The 24,739-nt window shown below is 44.4% G+C and overlaps 1 protein-coding gene across 3 annotated transcripts; it reads left to right on the forward strand.

The window, feature by feature from the left end:
• Nucleotides 1-263: 263 nt before the first annotated feature.
• Nucleotides 264-24,423, forward strand: LOC148147157 (uncharacterized). 3 transcript variants are annotated; one of them, XM_087996191.1, is made up of 8 exons: nucleotides 264-330; nucleotides 969-1,075; nucleotides 4,220-4,302; nucleotides 6,028-6,111; nucleotides 7,014-7,100; nucleotides 20,687-20,785; nucleotides 22,018-22,095; nucleotides 24,314-24,417. In XM_087996191.1, the coding sequence occupies exons 3-6, from the start codon at nucleotides 4,238-4,240 to the stop codon at nucleotides 20,742-20,744; spliced, it is 294 nt and encodes a 97-aa protein (XP_087852317.1). In that variant the 5' UTR covers nucleotides 264-330; nucleotides 969-1,075; nucleotides 4,220-4,237; the 3' UTR covers nucleotides 20,745-20,785; nucleotides 22,018-22,095; nucleotides 24,314-24,417. The 3 variants fall into 3 exon arrangements, with proteins under 3 accessions (XP_087852317.1, XP_087852316.1, XP_087852318.1); XM_087996190.1 differs by lacking the exons at nucleotides 20,687-20,785; nucleotides 22,018-22,095 and adding an exon at nucleotides 10,722-10,826 and having other exon boundaries at nucleotides 24,314-24,423; XM_087996192.1 differs by lacking the exon at nucleotides 20,687-20,785.
• The last annotated feature ends 316 nt before the right edge of the window (nucleotides 24,424-24,739 follow it).

Genomic DNA, 24,739 nt, shown 5'->3' on the forward strand with positions numbered 1-24,739 from the left:
ATCCCCTCCATGAATAAAGGAAATCTACTGCAGAGCTCACACAAAGGGAATTCTTTCCCTCAGTAAACTCTCCCATCACATTACCCAACATATCAGCTGAAGGAGGACACACTGCGCATGTTCTCGCCAACAAAGGGACTCCGGGTGATTGATGTCAGCACCGGACCAATGAAAGGACGGTGGGCGGAGCTGGATGACCTAGCGGGATGTTGGTCCTCCAACCAATCAAAGTGAATGTCGGGCGGAGCTAAACTAAACCATGTGATCACTCGCGCGCTGCGCAGAGTCGCTGTAATGAATGCTCGGGAAGTTATGGAGAGAAAGGATACGGTAAGGAAAAAAATAAATAGGGAAACTGGAGAAAAACTGTGTTGCTATGAGCGGAGATTTTTTTACAAACAAATTGTGCACGTCGGAAAACACAAATTTGAACGTCCCAGTCCCGTGTTTGCAGTAAATGGGGAATTGCCTCAGCGCGGCTGCAGGCCTGAGTGAGCGCCGCCATCTTTATTCGGGACAACGATTCACTGGACATGTGCGGAGCCGCCATCTTTGTAGGGGGCAAGGTGCAGCCAGGCGCATGTGCAGCCTTTCTCTGGTATAGAGTCTTTGTGATCAGAGCAGCCAGTAAAGCTCTGATTCACCTCTGGGCTCCCTCATGACCACTTTGTCAATATCTAGCTTCCTCAGTCTCGAACCATGGGTGTACTTTTGGTCTGTTTACTACTGTATTATTACTTTTATAGACCTTTGCAAATGAGTTTTTCACTGCGGCCCAGCCCCTGACCATGTGCTGCTAGATTATCAGATTATTTTTTTCTTGAATATTTTTGACAGTCAAGAATTCTTTTTTCCAAAAAGCAAGTGTATTTTCCTTCCATTTCTGGCTATCAAATTCTGCACCATTTTCATTCCCTGTAATCCATTTTGCACTCCATGAAACATCAACTGTGTTTCTCCTTCCACAGATCCCAGTGATTAATGCCAAAGCCCTGTTGCTTGTGGAGAGGGTGATGTTTGACTTTCTTGTACAGCTGCAGTTTATGTGGTGAAGGTGCTCCTACAATGTGGTTGGGTAAGAGACATTATAGATTATTCATTACAGCAACAGTGATGATTTGAAAATAATGTCAAATCAACAACAGTTTGTATTTTTATTATCATGCTTATAATTTCACAAAAATACTATTGAGAACTTTAGACATAAGGCCAGAGATGGAGATATTAGGTCAGGTGACCAAAAGTAGGTTTTGAGGGATGTCTTAAAGGTGGAAAACAGACCTGTGAGATTTTGGTTGCAAATTTCAGACCATGCTGCTTCAGCAACTGTAGAAACAGCCACACAGATGAAGTAATGAATTAACAAATTGTTGGGAGTCTCAAAGAAAATGGGTTGTCGAGGTCTCAAAGTGTGTGTGGTGCAGGGAGCTAGGGATTATCACAGCCAGGAATTAAATCAAGTGTGAGAAATTTAAATTGAGGGATATTGGCCACATGCTGGCAGGTGAGACTAGATTGGGTTGGGATATCTGTTTGGCATGGATGGGTTGGACCGAAGGGTCTGTTTCCATGCTGTACATCTCTATGACTCTATGTTGTTGCTTATGAATAGGAGACTTTTGATGAATCAACAAGCAGATATTTAGATGTTCTTGAGATTACAGGGAGGTTGAATATGGGAAGCTGGCCAGGGAGTGAGTTTGGATAATGAAGTCTAGAGATAGCTCATATACTTTCATCACATTGTGTTGAGACAAGGGTGAAATCAGCTCGAAATAGTGATCTTGGAGTGGGGCTGAGCTATCACCCTCACCTCACCGCTGGGATTCAACTGGTTGTCAGTTTGTGAATCAGGCGGTGACACAATCGTGAGCTTATTGGCCCTGGTGGAGCCTAAAGTTGCAGAGCAGCTGTTGCTTGGTAGCCCTGGTGATGACATCTTCCATCACTTTACTGCTGATCGAGTGTAGACTGATAGATGGAAATTGCCTGGGTTGGATTGGTCTGTGCTTTTGTGTTGAACATCCCTGAGCAATGTTCCACATTGTCGGTAGATGCCAGTGCTGGAGCGGTACGTGGCTCGGTGAGTGGCAAGTTCTAGAGCACAAGCCATCAGTATGATTGCCAGAATATTGGCAGGGCCAGTAGCCTTTAACTACTTAACCATTTCTTGATGTGATTCAAACTGAATCGAACTGGTTTAAAACTCACATCTGTGATGTTGGAAACCACTGGAGAAGGCTGAGATGGATCATCCCACTTTGCACTTCTGGCTGCAGATTGCTGCAAATGCTGTCATCTTATCTGGTACATGGGTATGTGAGGCCCCTCCATCAGTAAGGGTGGGGATATCTGTGATGCTTCCTCCAGTGAGTTGTTTAATTGTCCATCACCGTTCACAACTGGATGTGGCAGAACTGCAGAGCTCCGATCTGTTCCATTGGATGTTGGATCACTTAGCTCTGTTGCTTGCTGCTGATGCTGTTTGATATGCAGGTAATTCTGTTTGATAGCTTCACCAGATTAGCACTTCATTTTTAGGTCTGCCTGGTGCTGCTCTTGGCAAGCCCTCCTTTACTGTCCATTGTGATGGGTGAGAGCAGGATTTACAAACCCATGAGATTACAGATTGTGCTGGAGTACAGTTCTGCTGCTGTTGATGTCCCACAGTACCTTATAGATACCCTATTTGAGATTCTACATCTCTTTGAAGTCTGTCCCATTTAGAACGGTGATAGTGCCACTCAACACAGCGGAGGTTTTCTCAACTTTAAGGCAAGGCATTGTCTCCAAAAGGAACATGTGATGGTCGTTCTTACCGATACTGTCATGGCCAGACATATCTGCAGCTTGTCAATTCATAACAATGAGATCAAGTATGTTTTTTTCCTTCTTGTTGGTTCCCTCACCACACGCTGCAGACTCAGTTGAGCAGCTATGTCCTTTAGGACCTGGCCAGCTCAGTCAGTAATTCTGTTGCAGAGCCAGTCTCGATTGTGGACATTGAAATCCTGTACCCAGAGTATGTTTGACACCATTTTGTTGCCTCAGTGCTTCCTCCAAACGTTCAACATGAAGGAGAACTGATCCATCAGCCAAGGGAGGACGGTACATGGTAATCAGCAGGAGCCATGAAACTCCCAGGGCGAATCCTCCCTGTCTGTACACCACTGTGCCACCACCTCTGTCTGGTCTGTGCTGCCGGTGGGACAGGACATATCCAGAGATTTTAGGAGAAATTGAAGACTGCAGATGCTGGAGGTCAGAGTCGATAGTGTGGTGCTGGAAAAGCACACCAGATCAGACTGATGAAGGGCTGAGGCTCAAAACGTCGATTCTCCTGCTCCTCTGATGCTGCCTGACTGTTGTGCTTTTCCAGCATGTGGTGTAAAATTCCAAGCAGTGGAATGTGGTGAAACGGTTAAAAATTATGTCCCAATACATGTGTGAATCTAACCGGAATGGAGGTGTTGCTTAGTCCCGTGTGAATCTTCTTATCTGTATGTAACCAGAATGGAATGTGTTTTTTAGCCTTGCTCTGCTGTTCACATGAATGTTTATATCTGGAAAAGAGTATATCAGCTGGAAAAGTCTCCAGTTCGGTGAGTCTGCTCCGGGGTTACGTTTAACCGCCGAGCGTGGGTTGTTGGCAACCGCTCTACGAGAACTGACGGCTCCCAGTTTTGGTAACATGTAGAGTGAGTATAAGCCAGACCCGTTGTGGCGACGCTGCGGGGAATAAAATGCCCATATTCTAGCAGACTCGCCTCTTGGTCGTTTGTTCTGTGTCAGACTACTCTCCTACGAACCTGACCTTGAGAATTTTTTAAAACACAGCACCACACTCTCGATATCGAGGGATGGTGATGGTGGTGTCTGGTCATTGTCTGTAAGGGATGATTCCGTGAATATGACTATGTCAGGCTGCTTCTTGACTAGTCTGAGGTACAGCTCTCCACATTTTGGCACCAAAAACCAGATGTTAGTGAGGAGGACGTTGCACCATCGAGAGGGCTGATTCTGTGGTTGTAATTTCTGGTGCCTTGTTAGATGCCACATGGTCCATCCAGTTTCATTCCTGTGTTGAGACTTTGCAGTGATTAGTACAGTGAGTAGCTGGCTGGGCCGCTGTCAGGTTGGCAGGATTTTTTTTACCATTGACAATGGTTTCATGGAAATCAGGAGATTCCTAATTCCAGTTATTTTTTCGTGAATTCAGATTCCACCATCTATAAAGATGGGATTCGAACCAGGACTTCAGTCGTTTGTTTTAATATTCTGGATAAAAGCTAAACACATCAGGTTTGTTCACTCATTTTAAATATCACTAACCCTGGATTTGTTTCTTTGTAAAACACTGTCCATCATCCTGTCTCCTCTATCCTCCCCTCCAATAACATGAGTGAGGAGCACATGGAGTTTCTCTGTCACCATGACTGAGATAATCCGATCTGCTGCTTCCCTCCCTCCCACTAGCCCACCGAGCCAAACTGCCTCACGTGGTGTTCCTGGTTTTTGTCCTAAACCTACATCTTTCTCCAGTCTCTTGTTAAGCCTTATCAGAGCTCATCTTTACAATTTACCCAAAGCTTGCTAAACCACAGACTTTCCAACACTCTGTCTCCTCCTCCTCCTCACCGATTCACAGATATTGTTCCTTGTTCTGGCTGTCTGTCTTTTCTGGTTATGCCCTTCTCTCCCCTTCTTTGAAAAACTTCCTTTTGACCTCACGGTTTTTGGAAAATCCTGCTCCATTTCCACTCTCTCTTTCCTTTCTGAATTCCTTGCATTTGGTGTCCCTCCAGTATCTATCCTTGCTCTCTCCTGTATCTCACCTACATACTGCCAGGAGTTGACATTGTGAAAAAGCACCATGTTAGGTTTCACATGTACACTGACACTGTCCAGCTCTCCCTCCCCACCATCCCTCTCCATTGTTCCACTGTTACTCAGTTACCAAACTGCTTATCACATTCCCACTACTTGATTAGCTGCAGTTTCCTCCAATGAAACATTGTAACGGTTAAACCCATTGCCTTCAGTTGTTATTCCAAACTCCTTTCTCTTACTGCTGAGCCTCTCCCTCTCCCTGGTAACTGTCTGAGGCAGAAATACGTTCTTCACAATATTGCTGTTATATTTGACCCTAAGGTGACCTTCTGATCAGACATCTGCACAATCCCAAACACCAGGGAATTCCAATCTCTTAAACATTGTTTGTCTCCACCTCACCCCAGCTCCATTGCTACTGAAACCCCTTACCCGCCTCTGTGTCGCCTTAAACTTGACGAATCTGAAGCAGAACCCTTGATTCCGCGACTGACCCAGAATCTGGTTCCAGACTCCCTTTTCAGTATTAACACTCGGAAACATCCACTCAGTATTTATCCTGTCAAACCCCTTAAGAATCCCATCTGTCTCAATGAGATCACCTCTCTTTCTCCAAAATCCAGTGAGTAGAGTCCCAACCTGTTCAGCCTTTATTTAAAAGATAATCTCTCCAAACCAGGGATCATCCCAGTGAATCTTCCCTGCTGAAAAATATGTTGCTGGAAAAGCACAGCAGGTCAGGCAGCATCCAAGGAGCAGGAGAATCAATGTTTCGGGCATAAGCCCTTCTTCAGCTTATGCCCAAAACGTTGATTCTCCTTCTGCTTGGATGCTGCCTGACCTGCTGCGCTTTTCCAGCAACACATTTTTCAGCTCTGATCTCCAGCATCTGCAGTCCGCACTTTCTACTAGTGAATCTTCCCTGAAATGCCTCCAATAAAGTGACACATTCCTTATCTAAAGGGACCAAAACTGCTCACATTACTCCAGATATGGTGGTCTCACCACCACTTCCTCACGTTACTCTCAGGTATATACTCCAAACTCTCATACTGAAAACCCTCTAAACAAAACATTCCATTCCCCTTCCTGATGACCTGTTGTAACTATGTACAGTAATCCTGCGCCAGGAGGAGGGGATGGTGTGGGTTTCTAACTTGAACTGAGAGTGACAGATTTTATAAACTTGTATTACAGGATATTACAGGTGGACATTCAGATGGTAATCTCAGTAAATGTTCTGCCAAACTCTGAATTACTCAGTACATCAGGACATGGATTGTGAGTATTGCGTTCCAGATCAATCCTATTTGCTGCTTAAAAATTCTCCTTTGAATCATCACATTTTCTCAAAAGGTCTCCCCAAACCATCATGTGTTATGTAATCCTTTTATAATGATGTGATGAGTATAAGGTTTATTATTCGAATGTGTAATTTTTGTATAAGGATGCCTCAGAGAGGGAGCAGAATATTCTTAAAGGGGAGAATAACCATTTTGAGGGGAGGCTGTTGTTTATTGGTATCAATGACATAGGAATAGAAGATTTCACATTGTTGGATCATTCAAATCTCTTGTGGGGTAGAATTGACCTTCATCAGAAGGTTGGATTGTACCTGCACTGAAAGGGAAGAGTTGCTAGTTCTATTCAGGAGGCATTAAACCAGTGAAGGAATGGAGGTAAACTCAAAAGAGTGAGGAAAGAGCCAAGTCTGCGGCTGGTACAGTTCAGGCGTCAAACAGTCAAGGCAGGCAAGGGCAAGGCACAGAATGAGGTAGGACTGAGCAGTTACACTGCATTTATTTCAATGCAGGAGGCCCGATAGGTCAGGCAGAGGAGCTCAGGGTATGGTTTTGAACATGGCACTGGGATATTACAGCAATTACAGAGGTATGACTTAGGAATGGTTAGGACCAGGAGCTTATTGTTCCAAGGTATAGATGCTATAGCAAGGATAGAAAGGGGGCAACAGAGCAGGGGGGTGAGATGGTTTTGATGAGGGATAACATTATGGCTGGGCTTCAGGAGGATAATCCTGGAAGTACATCCAGGCAAGTTGTGCAGGTGAAACTGAGAAATAAATAGTCAGCCGGGAATTGAGAAGCAAATTTACTAACAGATCACTTATCTGTAAGAATAGTATGATTGTATACAAGACTTGACCTTTTTTAATTCATTCACAGGATGAGGGTGTCACTGGCTGGGCCTCAAGGGCAGTTAAGATTCAACCATGTTGCTGTCGGTCTGGAGTCACATGCAGGCCAGACCAGGTAAGGATGGCAGATTCCTTCCCTGAAGGATATTAGTGAATCTCATTGTTTGTTTTTGCAACAATCAACAATGGACTCATGGTCTTTAATATATTCTTACTTCCAAATTTTTATTGGATTCACATTCCACTGTCTGCTGTGACGGGATCCAAACCCTGGGACCCAGAACGTTATCTGGGTGACTGGATTATCCATCTAGCGATAGTATCACTAGACCATTTGGGAAGGGTGGTGGGGTCTGACTGTAGGTAGCGGAAATTGCAGAGGTTAATGTGCTGTATCTGGAGATTCGTGGGGTGGCAGGTGAGGACCGGTGGATTATATTCTTATTGTGGTTGGAGGGGTGGGGGGGAAGGTGGAGGTACGGGAAGTGGAGGATATGCATTGGAGGGAATTTTTGATCACGTGGGAGGGAAATGCAGTCCTTGAAATAGGAATCCTTTCTGGGATGTCCTGGAGTGGAATTGCTTTTCCTGGAAGCAGATATGGCAGAGGCGGAGGAATTGGGAGGACAGGTTCATGTTTTTACAGGGATATACTCAAGGGAAATCAGATGAGCAAAAAGGGAACATGAAATATCTCTAGGAAATGGTTTAAGTAGAATCCAAAGCGATTCTACAAATATATCAAGGATAAAAGAAAAAACAGACAAAGAATACAACTTCTTAAAGACCAAGAAGGCCATCTGTGGAACAACAGGAGGTGGGAGAGATACTATGCTACTCTTTTCTGGAGAGTATGGAGAACTTGATAGTTAACAACAGTGATAACTTGAAAAGTGTCCATGTTACAGAGGAGGTGGTACTGGATGTCTTAAATAGCATCAAGGTAGATAAATCTCTGGGTCCTGATCAGGTGTATCCCAGAAATTTGTGGAAAGCTAGGAAAGCAGTGCCCCTCCCTGAGGTATTTATATCATCGTTTGTGACAGGTGAGGTGCTGGAAGACAGGTGTTATTTTAAAAAGGTGGTAAGGAAAGGCCAGGGAACAAGAGAACTGGCAGCCTGAGGTCAGTGGTAGGCAAGTTGTTGGAAGGGATTATGAGGGATAGGATTTACATGTATTTGGAAAGACCAGGAAAGATTAAGGATAGTCAACATGACTTTGTGTGAGTAATTCTCTCTTTCTAACTTGATTTGAGTTTTTTTGAAGATGTGACAAAGATGATTGATGAAGACAGACTGTGGACGCTGTCTATATGGACACTGAACGATGTTCCACAAAGCAGACTGGTTAGCAGACTGGTTAGTTGGGAGAACTAGCCATTTGGATACAAAACTGGCTTGAAGGTAGGAGGCAGAGGGTGGTGATGGAGGGTTGCTTTGCGGACTGGAGGCGTGTGAGCAGCAGTGTGCTGCAGGAATGGATATTCGGTTCTCAAATAAATGACGTGGATGTGAATATATGAGATATAGTCAGTGGTTTTACAGAAGACACCAAAATTGGTGTAGTGGACAGCGAAGAAGGTTCGCTCAGAATACAACAGGATCTTGATCAGATGGGCCAATGGAGCAAAGAATGGCAGACGGAGTTCAATTTAGATAAATGCGAGGTGCTGCATTTTGGAAAGGCAAATCAGGGCAGGATTTATACACTTAATGGTAAAGTCCTTCGGAGTGTTGCTGAACAAAGAGACCATGGAGTTCAGATTCATTGTTCGTTGAAAGTAGAGTCGCAGATAGGCAGACTAGTGAAAGTGGTGTTTGGTATGCTTATATTTATTGGTCGATGCATTGAATACAGAAGCTGGGGCATCATATTGTGGCTGGACAGGACATTGATTAAGCCATTTCAGGAATTCTGTTTTAAGTTCAAAATCCCCTGTTCTGGGAAGGATGTTCTGAATCTTGAAAGAGTTCAGACAAGATTGACAAAGACTTTGCCAGGGTTGGAGGATTTGGGCTACAAGGAGAGGCTGGAGGTAATTTCCCTGGAGAGTCAAAGATTGAGAGGTGACTTCATGTAGATTTGTAAAATCATGAGGGGCATGGATAAGGTGAACAGCCAGGGTCTTTCCCCCCCAGGTTAGGTGGTTCCAAAACAAGATCACATGGGCTTAAGTCAAGAGAGCAAAGATTTAAAAGGATCTGAGGAGCAAAGTTTTCAAGCTGGGTGTGGTGTGTGTATTGGATGAGCTGCCAGATGAAGTAGTGGAGGCTGATACAATTACAACATTTGAAAGGCATCTGATTGGGTAATGAATAGGAAGGGTTTCGAGGGATAGGGATCAATAGCTGGGAATAGGATTCCATTAGTTTAGGATTCCTAGTTGGCATGGACAAATTGGACCAAAGGTCTGTTTCTGTGCTGTACATCTCTATGACACGAATAAATGAAAATAAGATGTGTTCCTCTTTTGTAGAGAGCTAGCAGAAGCACAGATAATTGTATTTGGAGCTGAGAAGGTTAAGCAGTGAGTTTGACCAGCTGCAAATTTGTGTCTAGGATATTTAATTTGCAGAGAGAAGGGAATTGTTAACAATGTCACAATTTGTGTAACTATTTTCAGGTAATTGGCAAATAATATGTGAACATGTGAACATTATTTTATTCAGTAAGGTCTGAGCATCTGGAACAGTCTGATTGGCAGCTGGACACAGACTCAGCAGTTATTCATAAACAGATTTGGAATTTTACTTTTTAGGGGAAGATTTGGGGGGCTCTGGGCAAATGGGAAGGGAATTGGGACAGATGTGCAGCATCTCCAGAGGGAGAGAGTACAGTCCCAACGGGCTGAATAGCCCCCATCCCCTGTGCTCTGTGATACTGCACCATTCACTGAATGATGAACCTCATCCCATGGCAGATAGAGGGAGGATCCCACTACTCACCTCACAATGGGTCTCGTGTGATTGATGTCAGCGCAGGCAGAGGGCCGTACTGGAGGACCAGGTCGTACCAGTTTGTCTTCCAACCAATCGGAGTGAATGAGGGCATCCTCAAGGCTGGAACTAAAGAAAGGCACATATCGCAGAGATTTGAGAAACTGGAGGTCATGAGATAGGGAGCGTTCTGTGGCTGGTGAGGAATTATAGAAATAAGGAAGAGTTGTGAGGCTGGATGAGGTGACAGTGATCGGGAGAGTTGAGGATGGAGGAATTTAGAGTTAGTAAGGGTTAGAGTCATAATGTTATACAGCAAGGAAACAGGCCCTGAGGTCCAACCAGTCCATGCCAACCATAATTCCAAACTGAACGAATTGTACCTGCCTCCGCTTGGTCCACATCCATCCAAATATTTCCTATTTATGTACTTATCTGAATGTATTTTAAATATTGTAATTGTATTCACAGCTACCACTTCCTCTGAAAATTCATTCCACACGTATATAATTTTTTAAAACCCTCATGTCTTTTCTCAAACCTTTCTCATTTCTTCTCAAAATGGATGCACCCGGGTTTTGAATCCCCCTCTCCCCCGGCTATTCACCTTATCTACACTCTTTTTTTCTGATTTTATAAAACTCTAATAAGGTCACCCCTCAACCTTGTGCACGCCAGTGAAAAAAAAATTCCCAGCCTATCCAGCCTCTCCTTAGAACACAATCCCTCCATTCATGGCAACATGCAGGTAAATCTCTTCTGAACCTGCTCCAATTTAATAATATCCTTCCTATAACAGCACAACCAGAACTGGACAGAGTATTCCAGAAGAGGCCTCCCCAACGTCTTGTACATTCTCAACATAACGTCCCAACTCCTGTACTCAAAGGTCTGAACAATGAAGGTAAGTGTGCTAAGCACCTTCTTAACCACCCTGTCTACATGTGACACAAACTTCCAAGACGTGAAGCCCTCGGTGTTTTCGTTCCCATATCACTACTCAAGGCCCTACTTTTATTGAGTGTAAGTCCTACCCTCGTTTGTTTTGTCAGGATGTAATATTTTGCATTTATTCCAATCCAAAAGTCCTTCAAGTATAAAGGCAGAAGGAGTATAATTAAGAGGGAAATCAGGAGGCAAAAAGGGGAAGTGAGATAGCTTTGGCGAATAGGGTTAAGGATAATCCAAAGGGCTTTTATAAATACATTATGAACAAAAGGCTAACTAGGAGAAAATAGAGATCAGCAAGGCAGTCTTTGTGTGGGGCTTCAGGCGATGGGCGAGATAGGGAAACAAGTACTTTGCATCAGTGTTTACTGTGAAGAAGTACATGGGCGATATAGAATGTGGGGAAATAAATGGTGACATCTTGAAAAATGTCCATATTACAGAGGAGGAGGTGCTGGATGAGTTGCTAAGGAGCTGGTGCAGGGGAAAATGATTCACATTTTTGGATCATTGTGATCTCCTCTGGAGTAGAGTTGACCTGCATAAGAAGGATGGATTGTATCTGATTTGGAAGGTGTCTAATATCTGGGCAGGGAGATTTATTAATGCCACTCAGGAGGCATTAAACCAGTGAGGAAGTGGTTGTGATTGCAAATAGATAGTGAGAAAAGAGGTATGTCTGAGGCTGGTACAGTTCTGAGGTCAAATAGTCAAGGCAGGCAAGGGCAAAGCAGAGAATGAGGTCAGACTGAGTAGTTACACTGCATTTATTTCAATGCAAGAGGCCTGACAGGGAAGGCAGATGGGCTTAGGGTATGGTTTTGAACATGGCACTGGGATATTATGGGTATTACAGAAACGTGGCTCAGGGATGGATAGGACTGGCAGCTTAATGTTTCAGAGTATAGATGCTATAGGAAGAATAGAAACGGGGCCAAGAGAGGAGGGGGAGTAGCGTTTTTTATTAGGGATAGCATTATGTTTGTGCTTAGGGAATATATTCATGGGAGTACGCCCAGTGAAGTTATTTGGGTGGAACTGGGAAATAAGAAAGGGATGATCACCTTATTGGGGTTGTCTGCGTGGATTTCATCCGGGTTCTCTGGTTTCCTCCCACAGTGCAACGATGTGCAGAGTAGATTGGATTATCCAGGCTGAATTTCCCGTAGTGTTCGGGGATGTGTAGGTTGGGTGGCCCTGGAAAATGCAACGTTACAGGGGGAGGTTAGGAGGCTCTGAGCGTCAGTATCGATGTGATGGGCTGAATGGTCTCATTCCACACTGTTGGGATTCTGGGATTCTCTGATAATTCTACTAGTTTTAAAATAGTTACAGAAAATAATAGACCAGATTGTCCAATTTAGAAACTTAACTTTTCAAAGGTCAATTTTGATGGCACAAGGCAAAAACTTTCATCTGACCCCTCAAACCTGCTCTGCCATTCAATAAGATCAGGGTTGATCTTTTCATGGCCTCAGCTCCATATTCCTGCTCTCTCACCATAACCCTTAATTCCTTTCCTGTTCACAAATCTACCTTTTGCCTTAAAGGCAAATAAAGTTGATAGCTCAACTGCTTCACTCAGCAGGGAATTCCACAGATTCACAACCCTTTAGCTGAAGAAGTTACTCCTGAACTCAGTCCTAAATCTGCTCCACCTTATTTTGACGCTATGTTCTCTAGTTTCACCCGCGCCTGGTGAAAATAAACTCCCTGCTTCTATCTTACTTACTCCCTTCATAATTTTGTTTTTTTACCCCATCCAACCTCCCATTCTTCTAAATTACAATGAGTATAGAACCAGTTTTCTCAATCTCTCCACATACACCAACCCTCTCAACTCCAGGCCCAAACTAGTGACCCTTCTCTGCACCCCCTCCAGTGCTAGTACATCTTCGCTGAAGTAAGGAGATCAAACCTGTACCCAGTACTCCAGGTGTGGCCTGTACAGCTGCAGCATAACCATCCCTCGAGCAAGGAAGCACAATATTCCGTTCACTGCCTTAATTACCTGCTGCACCTGCAAACCAACTTCCTGTGATTCATGCAGAAGGACACACAGCTCCCTCTGCACAGCAGCCTGCTGCAAGTTTTCACCATTTTATCATCCAGTTTGCTGTGAGTTCGACCAAAATGGATGACCCCACATTTCCCAACATTGTCCTCCATCTGCCAGATCCTTACCCACTCACTCAACCTATCTGTATCCCTGTGCAGACTTACGGTGGCCTCTGCACACATTGCTCTACCTCATCTTTCTATCAAATCTGAACTCTGACACCGTACACTTGGTCCTCAACTCCAAAACATTTGTGTAAATTGTAAACAGTTGTAGTGCCAACACAAATCCAAACACCCATTTATCCCCATTCTTTACTTTTTGTTGGTTAACCCATCCTGTATCCATGCTAATACATTACCTGTAACGCCGTGCAGCCTTTATCTTATACAGCAGCCTTTCATGTGGCAACTTGTCGATTATTTTCTGGAAATCCAGATACACCACATCCACCGGGTCCCCCTTGTCCAACGCATTTGTGATGTCCTCAAATAGTTCAAGTAAATGCGTTAAACATGAGCTGCCTTTCATGAATCCATGCTGTGTCTGCTCAATGGGATAGTTTCTGCCCAGATAACTCGCTACTACTTCCTTGAGAGGTTCAAGCATTTTCTCCACTACAGAAGTTAAACTAATGGGTGTTTTTTTTTAAATAGTGGCATCACATTTGCAGCTTTCCAATCTGTCAGATACGTCCCAGAGTCCAGCAAATCTTCGCGAATTATCATGAACACATTTGCTATTTTCCCGGCCATCTCTTTTAGCCCCTGGGATGCATTCCATCACGGCCAGGCACCCCTTTTACCTTTGGGCTGTTACCTTTCCCAACACTTCCTCTTTACTGAGAATGATTGATTCTCTGTCCATATCTGCCATTGCCTCCATAGACCTGTAAAAATGAGACAATGAGAGTACACAGACAGTATGTTCCTGTTAAGGGCAAGGCTGGGAGGCGTAGAGAATGCTGCCTGTCGAGAGAAATTGAGGCTCTGGTCAAGAAAATGAAGGAGGGATATGGCAGGTACAGACAGCTGGGTTTTAGTGGATCCCTGGAGGAGTATAGAGACAGTAGGAGAATACTTGAGGGAAACCAGGAGGGCAAAAAGGGGACAAGCAATGGCTTTGGGAAATAGGTTTAAGGAGAATCCAAAGAGATTCTAGAAATACACTAAGGACAAAGAGTGACCAGGCAGAGAATAGGGATCCTCAAAGATCAACAAGACTGACTATGGAACCGCAGGAGGTTGGAAAGATTCTATATGAATATTACACATTGGTTTTTTACTGAAAAACAATATGGAAGCTAGAGAATTTGCACAAATAAATAGTGATAACTTGGCAAGTGTCCATGTTACAGAGGAGGATACTCTGAATGTCTTAAAATGGATAAAGGTGGATAAATCCCTGGGACCTGATCAGATGTATCCCAGAAATTTGTGGGAAGCTAGGGAAGTGATTGTTGGGCCCCTCCCTGAGATATTTGTGTCATCAATAACTACAGGTGAGGTGCTGGAAGATGTGTGCCATTATTTGAGAAAGGTGGTAAGGAAAAGCCAGGGAACTATAGACCGGTGAGCCTGAAGTCAGTGGCAGGCAAGTTGTTGGAAGGGATTCTAAGGGACAGGATTTGCATGTAATTGGAAAGGCAAATAATTGGGGAGAATCAGCATGGCTTTGTGCATGGACATCGTTAACTTGGACTTCAGGAAGACACAATGTTCCACATAACAACAGACTGGTTAGCAAGTTCAACATCATAGAATACGGGGAGAACTAGCTATTTGGATTTTTTAAAAAATGGCTGAAAGGTCATTCATCACAGAGATATACAGCACAGAAACAGACCCTTCGGTCCAACCCATCCATGCCAACCAGATATTCCAGCCCAATCTATACCACCTTCCAGCACCCGGCCCATATCCCTCCAAATCTTTCCTATTCATATACCTATCTAGATGCCTTTTAAATGTTGCAATTGTACTTGCCTCCACCACTTCCTCTGGAAACTCATTCCATACACGTACCACCCTCTGCGTGTAAACGTTGCCCCTCAGGTCTCTTTTATATCTTTCCCCTCCCACCCTAAACCTATGCCCTCTAGTTCTGGAAGCCCCCACTCCAGGGAGGAGACTTTGTCTATTTATCTTATTTATCCTATCCATGCCGCTCATGATTTTATGTACCTCTGTGAGGTCACCCCTCAGCCTCCGACACTCCCGGGAAAACAGCCCCAGCCTATTCAACCTCCCCTTGTCGTGATTTCGACCAGGAGCAGATTTGTCTCCAGGATATTTAGTTGACAGAGAGGGAAAGTAGAAAGTTTGTCACAATTTTTAGTAACTGCATTCATGTAACTGGCAAATAATGCAAGGTAAAAATGTGAAGATTATTTTACTGAGTCAGTTCTGAGCATCTGGAACAGTTTGAACAACGGCTGAATGCAGATTCAACAGTTACTGTCAAAACAAATGTGGAATTCAACTTTTTAAGGAAAGATTTGGAGGGCTATGGACAGATGGGAGGGGAGTTGGGACAGATTTGCAGCATCTGCAGAGGGAGAAAGTACAGCTCAAATGGGCTGAATAGCCCCCAGCCCTTATACTCTGTGATAATGCCCCATTCACTGTGAATGATGAAGCTCATCCCTCCGCAGAGCCATCGAGCCATAGAGATGTACTGCACAGAAACAGACCCTTCGGTCAAACTCGTCCATGCTGACCAGATGTCTTAACCTAATCAAGTCCTATTTGCCAGCACTTGGCATATATCCCTCTATACCCTTCCTATTCATATACCCATTCAGATGCGTTTCAGATGGTGTAATTGTACCAGGCTCCACCACTTGTCCTGACCGAAAATTCAATGCATGTAGCATCCTCTGATTGACAGAAGTTGCCCCTTAAGTCCCTTTTAAATATTTTCCCTGTCAACTTAAACCTATGCCCTCTCGTTCTGGACCTGTCTATTTATCCCATTCATGCCCCTCATGGTTTTATAAAACTCAATGAGGTCACCCTTCAGCCTCCAACACTTATGGGAGGATCTCACCAACATGACACAATGGGGCCCAGGTGATTGACAGCAGCTGCAGACCAATAGGAGAGTTGGCGTGATCCTCCAGCCAATAGAGGTGAATGAGGGGTGTGGCCAGCAGGCCAACACGTGACCATGAGCTGTGCAGGCGCAGTGTCACTGTGAGGGGGGGACTCAGTGAGTGTGATGGGAGTGGCATAGACTGGGAGAAAAATGGAGTTTGCGGGTACTGGGGCGGTTTATAAACACACGGTGTAGGCTGCTTGACATGAATTACAAGCTCCCGCTAAATAAAAACCAGAAAAAACTGCGGATGATGGAAATGATAAACAACAACCAGAAAGTGCTGGAAAAGCTCAGCAGGTCTGGCAGCATCTGTGAAGACAAGTCATAGTTAACATTTCTGATCCTATGAACCTTCCTCAGAACTGATGTGACTGAGGAAAAAATGTTGGTTTATATGCAGAAGGTATAGGTTAAAGAGTAAATGATTGGGAATAGAGCCCAAAGAGAGAGAGAGGAGAAATTGGACAAAGGAGTGTATATCGATCTGGCTGGGGGAGGGTGAATAGCTGTTTATGGGGACTGTTAGTGGCTAATCACAGATAGTGTGTAATAGCAGGCTATGTAATAACAAGGCCTGGTGTGTGAGGTAGGGGGCTAGGATGCTAGGACGTGGGAGAGTTCAGGATCTAAAATTATTGAATTTGATATTGAGGCCAAAGGGCTGAAGGGTCCCCGGTGATGAGGTTTTCTTCTTCCAGCTTCATTAACATGTGGCACTGGAAACGCACAGCAGGTCAGGCAGCATCCAAGTAGCTGGAGAATCGACATTTTAGGTATATGCCCTTCATCAGGAATGTGCGGTGTGGGAAAGAGTGCTGAGAAATAAATAGGAGAGGGTGTGTAGGTTGGGGGGGAAGGGAGCTAGGAAGGCAATAGGTAGATGCAGATGGGAGGTAATGGTGAGAGGGTGGAGTGGATAATGGGGAAGGAAGATGGACAGATGGGTCAGTTCAAGAGGCCAGTGCCGAGTTGGAGGGTTGGAGCTAGGATAAGGTGGGGTGAGGGGAGATGAGGAAACATTGATGCTGTGTGGTTGAAGGGTCCCAAGGCGGACAATGAGGTGTTATTCCTCCAGGCTTCGGATGGGTCGATTTGGCGATGGAGGCAGCCCAGAATCTGCATGTCCTTGGCGGAGTGGGAGGGGCCGTTGAAGTTGTCGGCCACAGGGCAGTGTGGTTGGTTGGTACGTGTCCCAGAAATGTTCCCTGAAATATTCCGCAAGTTGGCGTCCTGTCTCCCCACTGTAGAGGAGACCACATCGAGAGCAAAGGACTCAATAGGTGAAATGTTTGAATGTAAGAACTATCTCTGCTGAATGTGGAAGGATCCTGTGGTGCCTTGGATGGAGGTGAGGGGAAGGTGTGGGCACAGGTTTTCCACCTCTTGCTATGGCGAGCGAAGGTGCTGGGAGTAGAGGATGGGTTGGTGGGGAGTGTGGATCTAACAAGGAAGTCACAGAGAGAATGGTCTCCGATGAATGCTGAAAGGGCTGGGGAGGGAAATATATCTCTGATGGGGTCTGATTGTAGGTGGTGGAAATGGTGGAGGATGATGTGTTGTACCTGGGTGGAATGTGAGGACTTAGGGGATTCTATCCTTGTTGCAGTTGAAGGAGTTGGGATCAAGGGTGGAGGTGTGGGAAGTAGAGGAGATACGGTGGAGGGTATTGTTGACCACATGGGAGGGGAAATTGCTGTAATTGAAATACGGAGCCATTTGGTATGTTCTGGAGTGTTCTGCCAGTTTGTATCAAGCTTCACTGGAACATTGCAGTAAGTATGAGACAGGGATGTTGGCCAGGGAACAGGCTCGTGTGTTGAAGTGGCAGGCAACTGGAAGCTCAGGGTCTTTTTGCGGCAGAACGTACATCAGCCACCATTTCCATCACATCCACTGAGATGCTGCCAGACACCGGTTCCTGTTCCCTCCATTAACAGCTATGCGCACTCCCAGCCAGATCGCTATCCAGTCCTTTTTCTTTCCAAATGTTCCTTCGGGCTCTGTCCCCACCTATTATTCACTCTTTAACCCCTATCTCCTTTGCCATTGCACTGGGAGCTAAATTGCCCATAGTTTTCAGAGACGTTTAGGTTAGGTGCAAGATAAATATTTGTCTTTACTATTCATCCTGCACTGACTGTGAGTTTTGTTGTGTGAATTCACTTTATGGGATATTAATTGAGACTTGGATCTCAAAAACAGGTTTTTACAGTCAGCAGAGACATCAGGACCTGAATATAATTGGCATTTAACTGTGAAAACAGAAAGGTTTTTCTGTTCTGTCTGAGAGAAAATATCATTTAGTGGGCGGCACGGTGGCACAGTGGTTAGCACTGCTGCCTCACAGTGCCTGAGACCTGGGTTCAATTCCTGCCTCAGGCGACTGACTGTGTGGAGTTTGCACGTTCTCCCCGTGTCTGCGTGGGTTTCCTCCGGGTGCTCCGGTTTCCTCCCACAGTCCAAAGATGTGTCGTGTCAGGTGAATTGGCCATACTAAATTGCCCGTAGTGTGAGGTAAGGGGTAAATGTAGGGGTATGGGTGGGTTTCGCTTCGGCGGGTCGGTGTGGACTTGTTGGGCCGAAGGGCCTGTTTCCACACTGTAAAGTAATCTAAATCTAATCGTCAATACTTTTGTAAAGCAAAAATCAGAGAGATGGACAAATTTGTGGCTGGATCACCCTTTGGGTGTGTGCTCTGTTCTGGGCCCTGCAGCTGAGGAAGGAGATATTGGCCTGAGAGGGAGCACAGATTTATCCAAATTGCACCTCATCTCTTTGCAGGAACTGTCAGATTTAGTCCCCAATCACCCACTTCGTAATGTTAATCTGTAAACTCCTTATTTTCGGTTCTCTGCAAGCTACCCATTAAAATTCCTTATGAACTAAAATTCCAGCATCTTTTCAGGTGGAATGTTCCAGATTCTGACAACTGAAAATGACAGGGCTGCACTGAGAGTGCTGCTTGGCTCAGTGAGTGTGTTTTGGAGTTGGGTGAAAACAATGAGGTGAGACAGGGAGAAGGTGAAGCTGAAACTCAGGTTTAGTTCAGGCCATTCAGAAATTCACATGGCCCCAATGGGAATAGCCAATTTTTATGAGATACCTGCTGAATATTTTGTAACAGATTTTAAAGTATAACATGTCAGCTTAAGTAAAGGTCGGGGATTTAGATTATAATGGACATGCTTGAAGTGAAGAAAGGTTGCTAGCTCATTTAAGTTCTCTCGCGATAGGAGAACTAGCTGAATCTAGAGAGACATTGTTACAGGAGACCTCAGATCCACGGTGTTCTCCTCTTGTACAATGTGGGAAATAAGGGATGCTTCTAGTGTCCCTGGCGACAATATGTGCAGGAAGTGTGCCCATCTGCAGTTACTGGGAAACTGCTTTTCAGATCTGAAGCTGTGAGTGGACTCACTGTGGAGCATCTGCAACACTGAGGATGTTATGGACAGCACGTTCAGTGAGTTAGGAAAGGGAATGGATGACTATCAGATCAAGTAAAAGGCTCAGGAAGGAAATGCAGGAGTTCCCACTGATCATCCCGTTATCAAACAGATACTGTATCCAGCTTCGGATTCTGCAAAGAACAGGAGGAAAGAGAGTGACGGGGATTCAATAGTCAGGAGTACAGACAGGCACTTCTGTGGCCACAGACATGAATCCAGGATAGTATGTTACCTCCCTGGTGCCAGGATCCGGGATAGCATGGATAGGTTATTGGACATTGTGGAACTGGAGGGTAAACAGCCAGTGGGGTCAGAGTCTCTGGTATTAAACTGTTGAACACAATGCCCCCATCTTCTCCATATTGGTCATCAAACACACATGCCCACTGCGATCATCTCATACCTTTTTGATATTAGAATAGATGATAGATGATTGGTTAATGTTTTGGGGAGGCAAATGAGCAGAGAGGTTTAGTAGGAAATGCTGGAGCTCAGGGTGCAGGAATCTGAGTTAAAAATGGGCTATCCTCAAGGCTGGAATTACAGAAAGGCACTTAGCAGAGAGATTTGTGGGGATCGAGATTACAGAGATAGGGAGGATTGTGTGATTGGAGGATGTTACAGAGATGCTTATGATAGCAGAGATAAGGAAGAGTTGTGAAGCTTCATGAGGTGACAGTGATAGGGAGAGTTGTGAGCACGAAGACACCGAGAGTTAAGAGTTTCAAAGTTATATATCATGGAAATGGACCCTGTGGTCTAACCAATCCATGTCGACTATAATTCCACCTAAACTAATCACACCTGCCTCTGCTTGGCATATATCCCTCCAAATATTTCCTATTTATGTACTTATCCAAATATCTTTTAAGTATTGTAATTGTATTCACAGCTACCACTTCCTCTGGAAGTTCAACCCATAAGTGCAAAAATAGAAAAGCTCATGTCTTTTTAAAATCTTTGTCATCTCTTCTCAAACTGTATGCACCGGTGTCTTGAATCCCCCTCCCATGCAGCCATTCATCTTATCTACATACTCCATGATTTTATAAACCTCTAATAAGGTCACCCCTCAACCTCCTGCTCTCCAGTGACAGACATCCCAGCCTATCCATCCTCTCCTTCTAAAACAATCCTTCCGTTCATGGCAACATCCTGGGAAACATCTTCTGAACCTTCTCCAATTTAATGACATCCTTCCTCTAACAGGGGGACCAGAACTGAACACAGTGAAGAGGCCTCACCAACATCATGTATAACCTCATGACAGTGTCCCAACTCCTATACCTAAAGGTCTGAGCAATGAAGGTAAGCGTGCTAAACACCCACTTAACCACCCTGTCTACATGTGACACAAACTGCAAAGACCTGAACTCCTCGGTCTCTTTGTTCCACATCACTTCTCAAGGCCTTACTTTTAATTAGTGTAATTAATTAAATGAGGCTAAAGGAGATGTTTGTTTTATTAAATATAATATCTTACATTTATTCAAATTAAATTCCATCTGCCACATTTCAGCCCATTCACCCAATTGATCAGGATCCCTCTGTATTCGTGGATAACCTTTTGTTACTGTCTACCTTAACAGTTTTTGATGTCACCCACAAACAAACCATGCTTTGTATATTCTAATTCAAACCATCTACACACATGACAAACAAAAATGGACCCAGCACCGATTCCTGGAGAACACTGCTGGTTTTTCACACAACCCTCCACTATTACTGTCTCCTATTGTTCAGCTAATTTTGTATCCAGTTGGCAAGCTCTTGCTGAATCCCATGGGATCGAACTTTACAACTTCGTCTCCCCTGCACAACATTTTTAAAGGCTTTACTAAAGTCCAAATAAACAATGTCTGCCACTCTGCCCTCATCGATCTTCTTGGTGACTACCTTAAAAATCTCCATCAAGTCTGTGAGACACCCTGTTAAGTAACCATGTTGAGTGTCCCTAATCATTCCTTAACTCTCCAAATACATGCAAATCCTATCCTTCCGAATCGCCTCCAGCGGCTTACCCACCACTGAGGTCTACAGTTCCTAGGCTGCTCATTATACCCCTTCTTGAACAAAGGTACAACATTAGCCACTCTCCAGTCATCAGGCAGCTCACCTGTAGTTATCGATTACACAACTATTTCTCCATGGTGCCCACAATTACCTCTCACCCAAACTGTTCCCGTCCTATCACTTCCGTCACTTGCCCTGTCTGATCAGACAAGAAAAGGTCAGGTGTTGCTTGCTTCCTGATAGGAACATTTAAATATTGATAAAGAACATTTCTTGAACTCATTTAACACATTCTTTACCAACCAAACCGTTCACACTATCGTAATCACCTACTACTATAACCTTATTGTTGTGACTGTATATCGGAGATCTCTCTGTATATTTGTTCCTTATGTTCTCCCTGATTATTGCAGCGTCTATAGTGCCATCCGACCAAGGTGATTTTTTTTTAAAGTTTGAAAACACAATTTTTAAAAAATCTTTCCTCTGTGATTTAAATATAAATCTCTTTTTGTTTATTCACTCAGATGTGGATGTTTACCCTGAGGGCAGTTGAGAGTTAACCACATTGCTGTGGGTCTGGAGTCACATGTTGGCCAGACCGGGTGAGGATGACAGTTTCCTTCCCTAAAGGGCATTAGTGAACCAGATGGGTTTTTTCCTAACAGTCGATAATAGTTTCATGGTCATCATTAGCCTTTTCATTCGAGATTTTATTGATATCAGATGCCACCATCAGCCATGATGCTACCATCTAACCGTAATCCTCGGAACATTGCTCATATCACTCGTCTAGCAAGAATATCATCTGGCCTTTGCCTTCCTTTTTAGCAATGTATTTTTTTAAAAAAAGCTCCATCATTCTACGTGTACAATTTGAGGTAAAATTACACACATGCAATTTCTGAAGCTGGAGGGGGATTACAGAGACTGAGAGGGATGTGGGTCTAGTGGGGGATTGTTGTCCAAACATCACTGTGGTGTATATGGACTGCAGCATTTCAGGGAGGCCGTTCACCACCATTTCTCCAAGACACATAAAGGTGGTCAATAAATACTGGTCTGGGCAGCAAAGGCAACCTCCAGTGAATAAAACTGAGCAGTGACCTCTCCCAGCTGACTACTTGTGAAGGTATAAACCTCTCTGGAAATGCAGCTTGGAGAAAAGAGAAACAAACAGTGACATTTCATAGCTGCCCTCAGAGAGACCTTGCTCTCTGAGCTGCTCACAGCCAGGATCAGCTCAGTGGGTTTCAGTCTCTTGAAACATCCATTTTAGACGGTTTTATTATATTAATAGTGAGAAAGGTGAGGGTTTCTTTTTCATGTCTTTCGGTCTGTTGTTTAAATGTTTAAAATATAAAGCGTAAGCATTAAGTTATTCTCGGGAGTATTTTTCGAGCAGTAAGACTGTGCCTTTGTCTTGGTCTGTAGATTGTTAAGGCAGAAAGATGGCCTGTTGTCGATTGGTGTGCTGTTCCTGTCGGATGTTGGAGTTTAGAGAGAGTTTCAATGATCCTGATGATTGTGTCAGCAGGAAGTGTTTTTGCAAATCCTATCAGATCACATGGATTGGTGAAGGAGTGATTGAAGGCAGTGAGGAATTGACAGGGGTCAGGGGTGTGATAGGTGGCAGTCTCAGGATTGCAGGATACTGCAGATACAGTCAGGTAGGTGGGTTACCTCCAGGAAAGCTAGGAGGGGTAGGCAAGTACTGCAGGAATATCCAGTGGTTATCCCCAGCTCAAACAAGTGTACTGTTTTGGAAAATGTAGGGGATAATAGACTTTCAGGAGAATATAGCACTGACTGCCAAGTTACTGCGACTGAGACTGGCTCTAACATAATGTAAGGTATACCCAGTTCCAAACAAACGACGGTGTTAGGGGACACTCTAGTCAGGGACACAGTCTGCCATTTCTGCAGCTGACAGTGAGACATCAGAATGGGGTGGTGCCTCCCTGATGCTAGGGTCAAGGATGCCTTGGAGAGGGTGCAGAATATTCTCAAAGGGGAGAATAGCCAGTGGGAGGACATTGTACATTGATACCAATGGCATAGGAAGGGGAAAGTATGGGGTCCTGATGAGCAGGGAGATTTGCTAGTTCCACTCGGGAGGCATTAAACCAGTGAGGGAGTTGGAATAAACCTAAAGAGATAGTGAGAAAAGAGGTATGTCCGAGGCTGGTACTGTTCAGATTAGACTGTCGAGGCAGGCAAGAGCAAGCCACAGAATAAAGTGGGACGGACCAGTTACACTGAATTTATTTCAGTGCAAGAAGCCTGACAGGTCAGGCAGATGGACTCAGGGTATGGTTTTGAACATGGCACTGGGATATTATAGCAATTACAGAGGCATCACTCAGGGATGGATAGGACTAGCAGCTTAATATTCCAGGGTGTAGATGCGATAGAAAGGGGGCAACAGTACAGGGGGAGTGGCGTCTTTGATTAGGGATAACATTACAGCTGGGCTTCGGGAGGATATTCCTGGGAGTACATCCAGGCAAGTTACTTGGGTGGTACTGAGAAATAAGGAAGGGATGACCATCTTACTGGGATTGTATTATAGACTCTCTCCCAATAGTCAGCGGGGAATTGAGACACAATTTTACCAGGAGACCTCAGTTATCTGTAAGAATAATATGGATACAATGATAAGGGTTTTAACTTTACCAACATGGCCTCGGAGTGCTGTAGTGTTAAGGGCTTGGATGGAAAGGTATTTGTTCAGTGTGTACGAGAACATTTCAGATTCAGTTTGTAGAATGTACCTACTAGAGAAGGAACAAAACCTGACCTGTTTTCTTTATTCATTCACAGGATGAGGCTGTCACTGGCTTGGCCAGCATTTATTGCTTCGTTTACCCAGAGGGCAGTTAAGAATCAACCACGTTGCTATAGGTCTGGAGTTACATGCAGACCAGACCAGGTAAGGATGGCATTTTCCTTCCCTAAAGGTCATGAGTGAACTAGATGGGATTTCCCAACAATTGACAATGGATTCATTGTTGTCACAAAATTAATTTTTCCAGATATTTATTGAATTCACGTTCCAAAATCTGCCGTGATGGGATTCAAACCCAGGTCCCCAGAGCGTTATCTGTTTCTCGGGATTAACGGTCTAGCGATAATTTCACTCCATTATCACTGCCACTTAGAAAATGAGGCAGGGTGAGTGACTGAGTTATCAGTGGGGCAGCACATCAGCACCAAAGATCTTGTGGCTTAGTGGTTAGCGCTGCTTCC

The sequence above is a fragment of the Chiloscyllium plagiosum genome, unplaced genomic scaffold (genome assembly GCF_037043375.1).
Source record: "Chiloscyllium plagiosum isolate Xiang-an unplaced genomic scaffold, Cpla_swu_hap1 HiC_scaffold_18, whole genome shotgun sequence".
In the NCBI taxonomy this organism is placed as follows: domain Eukaryota; kingdom Metazoa; phylum Chordata; class Chondrichthyes; order Orectolobiformes; family Hemiscylliidae; genus Chiloscyllium; species Chiloscyllium plagiosum.